The sequence below is a fragment of the Poecilia mexicana genome, unplaced genomic scaffold, assembly GCF_051168715.1.
Source record: "Poecilia mexicana isolate PSO_F unplaced genomic scaffold, ASM5116871v1 scaffold_9, whole genome shotgun sequence".
Taxonomy (NCBI): Eukaryota; Metazoa; Chordata; class Actinopteri; order Cyprinodontiformes; family Poeciliidae; genus Poecilia; species Poecilia mexicana.
This window is the reverse complement of record NW_028263378.1, coordinates 6,885,994-6,897,634: the sequence shown is the minus strand read 5'-3', so window position 1 is coordinate 6,897,634 and position 11,641 is coordinate 6,885,994. Positions and strand designations below refer to the sequence as shown.

The 11,641-nt window shown below is 37.4% G+C and overlaps 1 protein-coding gene across 1 annotated transcript; it reads right to left on the bottom strand.

The window, feature by feature from the left end:
- Nucleotides 1-3,012: 3,012 nt before the first annotated feature.
- pmpca (peptidase, mitochondrial processing subunit alpha) lies at nt 3,013-11,641 on the bottom strand. Its single transcript, XM_014996965.2, has 13 exons — nt 11,523-11,641; nt 10,219-10,421; nt 9,921-10,000; nt 9,751-9,833; nt 9,020-9,114; nt 8,846-8,946; nt 8,197-8,460; nt 7,152-7,244; nt 6,962-7,080; nt 6,799-6,889; nt 5,452-5,514; nt 5,237-5,381; nt 3,013-4,938 (listed from the first exon to the last, which is right to left on the bottom strand). Exons 1-13 carry the CDS (start codon nt 11,639-11,641, stop codon nt 4,769-4,771), a joined length of 1,626 nt encoding a protein of 541 aa, XP_014852451.2. The 3' UTR covers nt 3,013-4,768.

Below are 11,641 nucleotides of genomic sequence, written 5' to 3'. Positions count from 1 at the left end.
GTTGCATCAGAACTATGGATGCAACATAAGCATCAAAATGCATGACTTTTTCTCACATAGATCTGTTTCCTGAGAATCTGGGATCAATGAGTGATGAGCAGAAGGAGAAACTCCATCAGGACATAACACAGATGGAGTCATAATGTTCAGTTCACATGTACTTACCCTTATCAGTGTTTACTATTCAGTTTAAATGCAAGTTTGTAACATTTAATTAATACACTCTGTTAAAAAGCCTTGTGTGGATTTGGATTTAATTCTCTTAGATCTGTGTTCATCTTTCCTTTTGAAGATATTTTCATAGCTCTATTTGTGTTAATTAGTCTCTCTCTCCTTTAGTTTCCCTGACTTCCTCCTGCCACGGCTGTTTAGTTTTACTTCTGTTTGTATTTTAATGCTTTGTGTTTTTGTTTCAGTTTTGCACTGGATTTTATTTAGGTATCTCAGAGTAGAGGGGGTTAAACACAAATGTATAATTTCTGTTTAATTTATACAGTATTAGTCTGAAACCTTTCCAATTTCTGCAAACCTTTTCCGCCGTTAACAGAAATATTTTCAGGGAACAAAATGGGAATGCTGTCTGGACATACTTGACCCGGTAAAAGAAACATTATCACTACAGAACTAATGTTATTCTCGATTGCTAAGCTAAATGCATGAGTGAATTGCTGCGTGGGTTTCCTGTAGAGCCAGCGGCTGCTTGTACTGACACAATGCTAAGAGCTTGTGGGTATTTTTATTTGTTTGACTACGAAGGCTCACAGCAGATCATTTACACCTGTTAGCATGTCGTTAAAGAGGTTTTTAGCCTTGAATAATTGTTTTCTTGAGTGTTTTTCACAACTTATTCTTATGAATATTTGTTTTAGTCAAAATAAGAACCATCCGCAGCACAATATCGCATTAATAAACACTACACAGGTTCTAATTATTGATTAGAAATCAGGAGAATAGAGTGATCTTTGTTAATCCATCAATAATTGATGCTTGGACTGTGTTCACATAAATGTAGGCTAATGGAGGTTAAAGTCACAGCACTCTCAATCCATCTGACAGGAATGTGGAGCAGTTTCCAAATGTGAGATCATTTAAATTTAATAAAATTAAAGCTTCATAAAATGCCATCTTAGTTAGAGAACTGCTTTCCTGGCCATTTTTCTTTCTTTTCCAAGAGTTCAGCCAATATTTATATTCTACATTTGGTTTTTAGTGATGAGATTCCCAGATTTGCTGACAATTGGTGTCATTATGCATGCTAGCAGAATAAGTTGAAATGTTGACATTTTAATATTACACATTTAGGATGTTTTGACGCTAGAATATTGCGGGGAAAATACAAGCAGAGCTGTCAGTCAGAGCAGTAGCTTCTGGTTTTCTCACTCACATGGCTGCAGACAACGTGCTACTACTGCCAGATGAAGTCCTTGCAAATGTAAATTAGCTGTGTGTTCAGCATAATCAAATGGAAATGAAAGTACAATTGTGCCAATTTATAATCTATGCAGGGAGGGTTATTTTAATGAAGAACAGCAGATATGGTTGGTGAAATGTTACATCAGCAGCAAGAATGGAAATATTGTTAAAAGTTTGCAGTTTGTCGCAGAGATGTGAAGAAAATTAAAGGAAACAGCAACATCAGTAGTAGACAGAGTCAATGAATGTCTGCTGAACCAGTAAAGTCAGAGGTGATTTTTGGACTTTTCATAAGAATTTATCATTTTTATTTGGAGTAATTTTTACTTTTTTGTTATTATTTTTAGTTTAATGAAGCGACATAGTACAAGAGTTTCTCTATTGAAAAGTCATATGTGAGCTGCATTTAGTTCTGCTACCTTCTACACTTTAGGTAAAATAAATTGTAGATTTTGAACCTAAATGTGTGAGTTTGTGAAAGATAAGCTTACAGTAATAATGTTAACTTTTTTATTAATTTTATCAAACCTTCAAGAATTGAATAAACTAGAGTTTTAAGGTTAGCACTTAAAAAAGCTGAAAGAAGAAGTCAGGAGTGGGAACTATTTCCCAGAGAGTTTTTGTATCCTGTGTGGCACCATGAGTGAAATGGAAGTGTGTTGCATTCAGTGGCGGTTTCTGATATGGGCGCCACCTTATGGTGGGCGCCATGAGCTCCCCGGGTAAAAGGACTGGTTTAGGAGAGGAAAGGACTGATTAATGCGACCAGCATGCCTGCAGAACCTCTGAGGACGAGAGTAACGCCAGACTGGAACAGGCGAGGCGCTACGCTCTTCACGTTAGACCTGGATGACAAACGCTACGTTCATTGCTGCTGCGCTTTTCCTGTATTTTTACAGGCAAATGGTCAGCCAAACACTCAGAAATGTCTCTCAAAATGTAGTTAAACTGTGTGGTTGTTAGAGAAAGTCATGTTTATGTATGAATTAGTCAATTGTAGTTAGATCAGTAGTTTTATAACAGACTAAATTCTTAGAGCTGTGTAGGACACACATATATAAATCTATAAAATCAACATTTAAGGATGCAAGCTCATATATTGCTGAAAAGTTTCTGTCTCCTTATTTCCATTTATCTTTAATGACTGAACTTGTGTGCTTTTTAATCACATTTCTTATGTAGTGGAAACATGGCAATCACAAAATTGTTTTTTTTGTCTAGCAGAATATTAACAAAATTTTGTGCACATTTGTAATGGAAACGTAAATTATGGTGCATCCCTATTTTTATTTTCTTTAAATATGGATATTATGTTCATTTAAAGTATTTTATTATTGCAAATTATGCATTATTGCAAAACAAAAATGCAGGATTATCCATGAATTTCTGTGATCCCAAAATCATAAAAAACTGAATTATGGTATAAGCTATAATTTTTTGCACATTATTTGTTTGAGGCTCAAATTTGTGTCTTCATTCCTGTTTGCCTAAACCTCCATAGTGGTTACCATAGCAACTAGTGTTTCATTGTTTTCTAATTTGTTGGTTAACAGAAAAGTATAACAGGAGTTCTGCGGCGGATCAATCGATGCAGATCAATTAGGCGTTTGTGTCTGTTTAATAGATAACAGATGGGATCAAGAATTTTTTTTTTTACATATTCAGACAGAGAAGTTTACATATGTAAAATTTTCAGGATATTTTTCAAAAATAGACTTTCCAATAATTAGAATTTTTTTCACATTCCAGAAATGTGAAAAAAATTGAATATGTTTTGGACTGAAACACATTTTATTAAAACTACATGAGTAGTAACACTTAAACCCACCTACGCTAAACGTTTTCATGTTGATGTTTCAAATGTGCATAGATGAGGAGATAATGTTAATATGGTAAATAGATGAAGTTTGACCTTTAACTTCTTTACTTATCTTCAATACAGAAATATTTTAGCTGAGGTTCTATTGAGTCACTTTACTGGACAATAAAAATTTACCCAATTTTGTCTAAAGTCCATCTTATCTTACAACCTCATTCTCCAAATCTTTATTACAAACAACTGTTATTTCCTGGGATAAAATGCATGTAATATCTATTTATAATCTAGTATACAGAAAGAATGTTTGCTTCTTTTAAAGATGGCCGCCTAAGGACGCATAATTATTTTTGTTTTTTGGAGGAAAAACCGTCCCTTAAAAAGCAAACTCCTGGTAATTTGTGGCTTCCTGTCCGTATGGATAATAAATACAGATTCCCCAGCTGAGCGCAGCAGAAAAAGTTTCTTTAAAAACGTCCGGTCCTCTCCCAGACTGAGCGGTGCCGAGTTCTGTGTTTGAGAGGAAACGACAGAGTAATCGTCCCGTCAGGGTTAATTACAGCCACAGCAGCGGCTATTCCACCATTGAAAAATAAACCTTGGCTCTGTTGTTGGCTCTTCAGCACTTCCATGTTTACCTTGGCTCCAGTAGTTTGCTGGTTGATGTCTTCACTGATCATAATCCACTAGTATTTCTTTCACACATGTACAACCACAATCAGCACCTTATGCGGTGGGCATTACTTTTGCAAGAATACAATCTGAACATCCAATATAAGAAAGGAACAGAAAATGTTCTTGCAGATGGTCTTTCCAGGATGTGAGTATGTGTCTTTTGTTTTGTGTGACACTCAGTATTTACAAAACCTGGTTTTGTAATTTAAGGTGGGGGTGGGGGGGGTTTACAGCCCCTGGCCTCTTAAGGCTGTGCAGGCTTTTTGTTGTGCAGGTTCAGATGTGAGAACACCTTCCTGATTGGCTGCAGGAGAGCAGCGACCCTATTGGATCAGCAGAGGGATTGCAAGCCAATCAGACACTGATGAGGCCCACCTGCACCATATAAAAGACCCCTGAAACCATTTCTCCAGTGAGACGGCTTGTAGCAAGAGGCTTTGTTCAGCTGTTCCTCACATTTGTTTGCCTGCAAACTTTCTTGTAACTGATTGTTTTGGGCAGCTTTCAGACACTTTGTTCTGCTGACCCATTTTGGTTCTGTTTAGCTTGACTCTGATCTTGATTGCTTCTACTTAAAATTGAAGCTTGTTTGGGAGGGTTGGTGCTCCCTTTGTGTGTGTTTTTTTTTCCTTTTGGGTTATTTGGTTTTACTTCAGATTGACTTGTTTGAACATTTTGTAATTTAATTTGCACTTAACGTTCTTGAATTTGTTAGTCCTTTTCTTTTGTTTTAATTGTATTGTTTTGGTTTTGCGAAACCTTCTTTCGTAATAAATCATTTTACATTCCACTTGTTTTCTCTGGGCATATCTTTATGTTACATCCCCAGACTCCCTAGACCACGGGGGCGTCGTAACAGGCGTCTTATCGAAAGAGGCGGTATATGCGAGGCAGACGGCCATCTTTGCTGGACAGCGCTGCCTGGATGTGTTCGTATGTCGGTAGCTCCGTCAGATCTCCCAGAGCCGCCACTGCAGGTTTACTCCGCAGCATCTTGGTGGTCACTCTCTTTATGTCGCTGGCTGTCACACTGCCTGCAAATTAATTTCAGTAGCAGTTATGAAGGAGTAAGGCTGGGCGATATGGACATAGAATTTTATCACGATATTCTGAAATTGGCCAGCACTACATTGTATTATATACAACCTGAAATGGAAAAATTAGTTTCTTAATTCATTTATTGTTTTCTTATTGTTTCTTCGTATTTGTTGAACAAAGAGCGGATGTTTTTTGTTAATCAAAATCAAAATCCTTAAGAAATTTTTACAATGAACGATACGATAAACGCTAATCCAAGGGAAGGAATACTTGTGCTAAAAGAAATAAACTTACTTATGAGGTCACAGAGCTCGTGAGGCAGTTTTCTCTTTCCTGTGGACAGAACCTGGCGGCCGACATCTTCAAAGATAACGGGCCGGGACTCCAGATTCATCATCAACATGGACTTCAGCTGAGTCTTGGCTCGCTCCAACTCCATCTGGGTGAAAAGTGAAGGCTCTGTTTTTCCACTTACTGTCAAATGGAGGCCAGTTTGTCTGGATTCTTACCTCTCCTGCGCTGCCGCCCATCTGGATGAACTCTCTGGTTATAATTTCCACCATTTCCCTCACCTGGTGAGCAACATTCAGCAACATTAAACCCTCTAGTCAGTAGGGCTGAAACGATTAACTGGTTACTAAAATACCTAATTTAGTAATTTGTCACACAGACTGTAAAATGGTTGACTGCTAAATGAACAACACATTCAGAAGATATTATGCCAAAACTGAACAAAATATATATAAATGTTGCATTTAAGATAAAAAAAGAAGTTTTTTTATCTGTAAATATGTTTTAGCCAAAATATGTAAAAATAAATAAAAAAAACTCTCCGATTAAAGACCTTTGATTATTTAAATATCAGGTGCAGAAAAAAATTTATTCTATAGAAAATCTCAAATGTGATTTTGGTCTATTTAACTCTTTGTATGCTATTTTGAATAATTTGAACAGCCAAGGCAGTTAAACTAACCTAATACTGGTCATTTAAGTGGCAGAGTCAAATGCACAAACATATTATTGTTTAACTAGAAGATGATGGAAATTGACATGTTAAATAAATATTCTGTTTGTCTTTTATTTTGGCCAGTAACAATTTAATAAGAATCTGTAAACCATTTGAATAGAGAAAAATATTCTGAATCAAATTGTTACCCTAAAATTGAGAGACACTGAAAGATTCCTATCTATCAATTATTAATCGGTTAATAACAAAAAAATAGCAGTATTGATAACAGAAACTTGCTGACAGTAGAAGGATTTTTCAGCTTTGCTACAAATGATCAAGCGTTCACTAAGCTACTGCTATCGTTGAATTTTAGGCAATAAAATGTTTATTTACTAAATTTTCTGACATTTAGCAACTATAAATATTTTTGAATATTCAAACTAACTTAATAAAAGAAAAGTTTGTTCTCATTTAACTTCAGAGAGAGAGCAAAAAAAGTTTTTATTAGGGATAGGAAAACATCTGGCTTCAACTATAAATAATTTCAGTTTAATAAAATAATAAAAGTTTAGGCTTTTAATCAAACGTTAGATTATACCTTATTACCAAACTGCACAGTTTGAATATGAAGCACAGAAATTAAACCATTTCCAAACCTTAAAATTAAATTTCAAGCATTTTGAGTTTGGCTTTATTGAACAAAGTGCAACAAAAGAACAAAGTTACACGAAGAAAATTAATTTAAAGCAAAAGAAAAACAGTACTAAAGTATATTTACACATTCAAAGGAGTGGGAAGAAGTATGAACTTATTTTTTATTTTACTTCAAAGATTTCAAGCACCCGTACGAACCCTGTACTGGAGTTTTTTTGTTTGTTTTTTTTAAACCTGGAGCTGCGATACGAACCTGTCTGGGATCTGCGCTCGCATGGATGCAGAGCAGCCCGCTGTCCTCGTAGCTGTGATGGTAGGAAGTGGCGTTGTACATCCAGTGATGTCTGCAGAAGACAACTAGGTTAAAACGTAACAAAAAAGCCGAGGATTTTAGCCTGAGTGTTTGAGTTTCTCACCTGTTGAGAACGTTCAGGTACAAACGAGTGAACATGCCTTTCCCAGGCCCTCCTGCTGAGAAAGAGCCGCCTCCTCCCATCATCATGTTCAACACAGCGAACGGGATGAAATCCTCCTCCTGTGGAGGGAATTATTTTAGTCTCCATGAACCAGAAGGCTGAGATTCATGAATGTGCTGCGAACACCAACCAGGAAGGAGCAGCTCTCCAAGCCGATCATGATGTGGGTGAGTTCTGGGATCGGCGTCGGACCGAGACTCACATCAGACATGTCTTTCTCCATCTGACATATTAGAAAGGAAAATCATCATCCACCACAAAACAAGAGATTCAAGGTGACCTTTTAGATGCTCAAAGCATGTTCATTACATTTTTGCACAAAATCATTCTTAGAAAAATAGATTTTAGTGTCATGAGTTGTTTTAGAGCCTCTTGTCACTTTAAATCCAAATAAGCTGCTGCTGGCCACGCCCCTCTAACACCCACCCCCACGCCCCCAAACTCAAAATTTACATTCAGATGTGAAAATGGCTGCAAACTGATGCGTAATTATATTGCCTCACACATTTGAAAAGCAGAAGTGGATCCTCCTGCACAATCAACAAGAATCCAGCAAGTGGTTTCTGGTTAAGTCAACAACAAAGCATCTGTCTTTTCCAGTAGCCATTGTACAGCCCATACAGCTGTAAAAATGCTTTGGTTGCAAGGTGACAGGGCAGTCCCCATCAAATGTGACTTAATAATCGGGAAATTTTTTGAAAAGGCTCATTTTCCCGACACCACAAAAACATTTAACTAATTGCCAAAAAACGGCTTGTGGGCCGGCTAAGATAACAAATTTTGCCAAAAGATAAACTGTCCCAAAAGTTATTGTGGTAAACAATAAAATTGCTGTTTTGAGACCATTTTCAAGTATTATAATAGAAATGGCATAATGATGCAAGAACAAATGTTCAAAGATCACTAAACTTAAATTCCAATGAACATTTAACTCTGGAACTGGAAGATATTTTAAATATCCAAAAATAATTAACAGAACAACAAATAAAGGCGTTACTGCACAGCTGAACGGTTGCCATGGAGAGTAAAGGATTTCTCTAACATTCATGAAAGAATCAAAGCAACACTGGTTTGTTTAAAACTGAAAAATGAAGGAATAACATCATAAGATGTAAAGCTCAACAAATTGATTTTACATAATGGGTCCCCTTTAAGTTATATATTCGGATGTTTACCTTAACGATACCGCCTGTGTACTGCGCTACAGAGAGATCCACATCGGTGGCTGAACTCGCCCCCCACACCGGCTTCACATCCAGCAGATACTTTCGGGCGCAGTCAACTAGCTGCTCATGCTCGATGCCGACGCCGGCCAGCACCATGCGCTCCGGGCAGTAGTAGTTACGCAGATAGCTGTGAAGAACCGCCTTGTCTATCTTGTCCACGTTCTCTGCAGGACAGAATCGAGGAAGGCCGACGGTGTTCCCACGATACGCAGCCTGGAAACGAACAAAGGCTAAATTAGTTTCCCTTTATTATGAGACAGACAGCAGGAGTTCCTTCAGGTTTCACCAATTCAAATTAAGAGTTTTTAAGACCATTAAGAGTATAATTTAAGACCTGCATCTCAACAAGAACTTACAAATGAAAATCATGAGTAAATAAATCGTATGGAATGGCAACAGAAGTGAGCCAAAAGCTAAAAGGGACATTGTTAAGGCAAATGAAGATAAATTTGCACTTAACCATAAGGGACGTGAAGAATCTAGCTACTCTTCCCAGTTAGCTTAATCTAGCAAGAGTAGCTAGCCATTTAGCTGGCTAGCAAAAGTAGCTAGCTACTCTTACTAAACAGATCAATAAAGGCACAGAGTTCTCACTCACAGCATGGATCATCTCTGTCAGCAGCGGCTCGGGGTCCGGCCTCATGTTCAAATCTTCCAACTCAAAGCGAACGGCCATTCTGATCATCTCAACCTCTTCGTCTGCACAGAAACAAAACAACAAACTGTTTATTTAAAAGCAACGGTTCTCCTCTGTGGATAAAAACGAACGTACCGAGCAGGCGAGGCTGAAGAACAGCGTCAGACAGCAGATTGACCACAGTGTCCAGACCTTTGACCTCTGCAGATACGGCGTACATGGTAGTGTCTCTGTGTTATTTTCAAGATTGAAAATAATATAAAATCAATCCATCGAGTTTTACTTGTATAGCACATTTCAGCAACATGGCAGTTCAAAGTGCTTCACATCATAAAAAAATCAAAAATCAAAAATTGTAATATTTAATTTATCCAAGTGCCGTCATTTACACATTAAAATGTTGGTTAGTGTTTCATTTATTGTGGTAAAAAAGCAACTCTAAACAAAACTCTAGACTGAAAACAGGTGGGTTTTTAGTCTAGATTTAAAGGAATTCAGTGTTTTGGCTGTTCTTTCAAATATTTAATAAGATAATTATATTTTTAGCCATTCAGGGTTGTGGATAAGGATGGAAGCAGAAAGTCCAAGTGATTTTATCCTTATTGCCTTCCTGGTATTTTCTTTTATGGATGTTGCCGATTTTAGTTGTGAACAATAACAAAAATGAGCAAAACTGAACCAAACTGGGGAGCGCACCACCTCTCCAGGATCTCATAATTCACAAAGGTTTCGGCTGTTTTACAGTTTTCTGAAAGTTTGTTCCAGATTTGTGGAGCATAGAAGTTGAATGCTACTTCTCGGTTCTGGTTCTGGAAACACGAAAACTTTCCAGTTTGTGATGATGAGAGGGAACTCTGGGTAAATACCTCGATGTTTGGCAGTCACAAATGCCCCCGTGTTTTTCCAGTGTGAGAAGGATTTCATCTTTACTGCCATACTGAGCTGTGGACTAAAAAAAAACAAAAAAAAACAAACATTATTTATCAGCCTGAGAATGATTTAACTTTTCTGGTTTGTTTTATTTTTGTTTACTTACAGAAAAGGCAAGTTTTTCTAAGAAGTGCCCAATTCCACTTGGATATTTTGCTTCATGTCTCGATCCAGAATTTATTAAAACTAAAAATAAAAAAAGAAACAGAGGAGGTGTCTTATTCAGGCGATGGAGCAACAAACCCTTTTACCTGGGAGCGGCTACGTAAGTGGCATTTTGGGGGAAATGTAGATGTCGATTTTGTAACTTTTAATCAGCACTGTTTTGTGGTTAATGGAAAAGCTACTACAGAGAGGAGAAAAGTCTCTATGTTTGACGTACAGATTTAGAAAATGCAACTTACTTCCAACCGTGCAGAATTGACCAAACTTGTTTTGAGAAGCAACTCTGAGGCCGTTTTCTAAAGTTGTGATCTTGGTCTCGTATTTTTCCTGCCCGTCCACGGATGCAAACACTGGCTTTGGGATGCCAGGCAGCGGCGTAGAGAGGGAGAGATTCGGATATCTTCCACCTGTGCTGTACTTTCTGTAGGCTGCAATTCCAAACCTTTAACAACAATAATGTAGAAAAAGTCAGAGATAGTGGGAGGTTTAGAGTTTGGAAACATCTTTGGAGTCTTTCAAAATTAGCACCAGCTGTACAAGTTATTTTTTGGTTAATATAATTTAAAAAAAAGAAATGTAAATAGTTTTAGTGTGGAAATATCTTGGGCAAAAACAGCTGAAGAAATTATAAACTAGAAGATTATTCCGTCTAGCTAGAACACCCTAATGACAACAGAGAATCTAGTCTTACAAAGTTTGTAAATATAAAGCCAATCTGTATTATTACAGACTTAAAGACACTTGGAGTTAGTTGTTGTTTAGTCAAACAAATTAGAAATCCAGAAAGAATGGTTCAATTTGGACATTATTTAGTACAAACGCATGTAAACAATTCAGTTTGGAAGATGATAAATTTAAAATAGGAATCGGGATAAAAAGAATGATCCCTATCCATCTTTATAAAGCCTTCGTAATGCTACTTATCATCCTCCGTCATTTGTTAACTCCACTCACTGTTTTGACCGACAGACTTTCCTGCAGCTGCCTTAAAGGATAATATATTCTTCCAGGTGTTAAACTCAAATTCCATCCTTTTCCAGATTATAAATGAACTCTGGAAACGAGGAACTGATGAAAGCACTGGGCTAACAATTGCTCCCATTCACTTCTTAGATGTTTTGCCGTTTTCGGTAACAAGAAAACATGTCTATCTCTCTACAGATAATAAAAAATAAAAGGATTTATTTAGTGAGAACATCCAAATCATAGGGCAGCTTCTGATGATCAAACTCAGGAACAAAACATTACATAAACATGCAGCTGTTGAAAAAGAAAGTCTAATATCACATAAAACTAATAGATATCCTTATAGGCTTTAGAAATCACTGTAAAGTATTGATACTGCTGCCTTCTGACGTAAACAAACTGATGTAAGAGAAGGCTAACGCTCGATGCTAACTGCAGGCTAATCTCTAGGAGCCAGGGCGGACAACCGTTTAACATCTGCACGTGACAGTGACGCGCGTGCACGGCTGATATTTTTACACCTCTTTGCCTAAATGCCTCACCAAGCGTCAACTGTGAGAATGTGTGGACCGGTTACCTCTGAAGCCGACACCAAGTCCTGCACCTCGACATGTGAGTCGCCATTCTGCTCGTCTTTGACCGGAAATCAACCCGGATCAAAATAGAAACTTCATCTACCACTTCCGGGGCAAACAT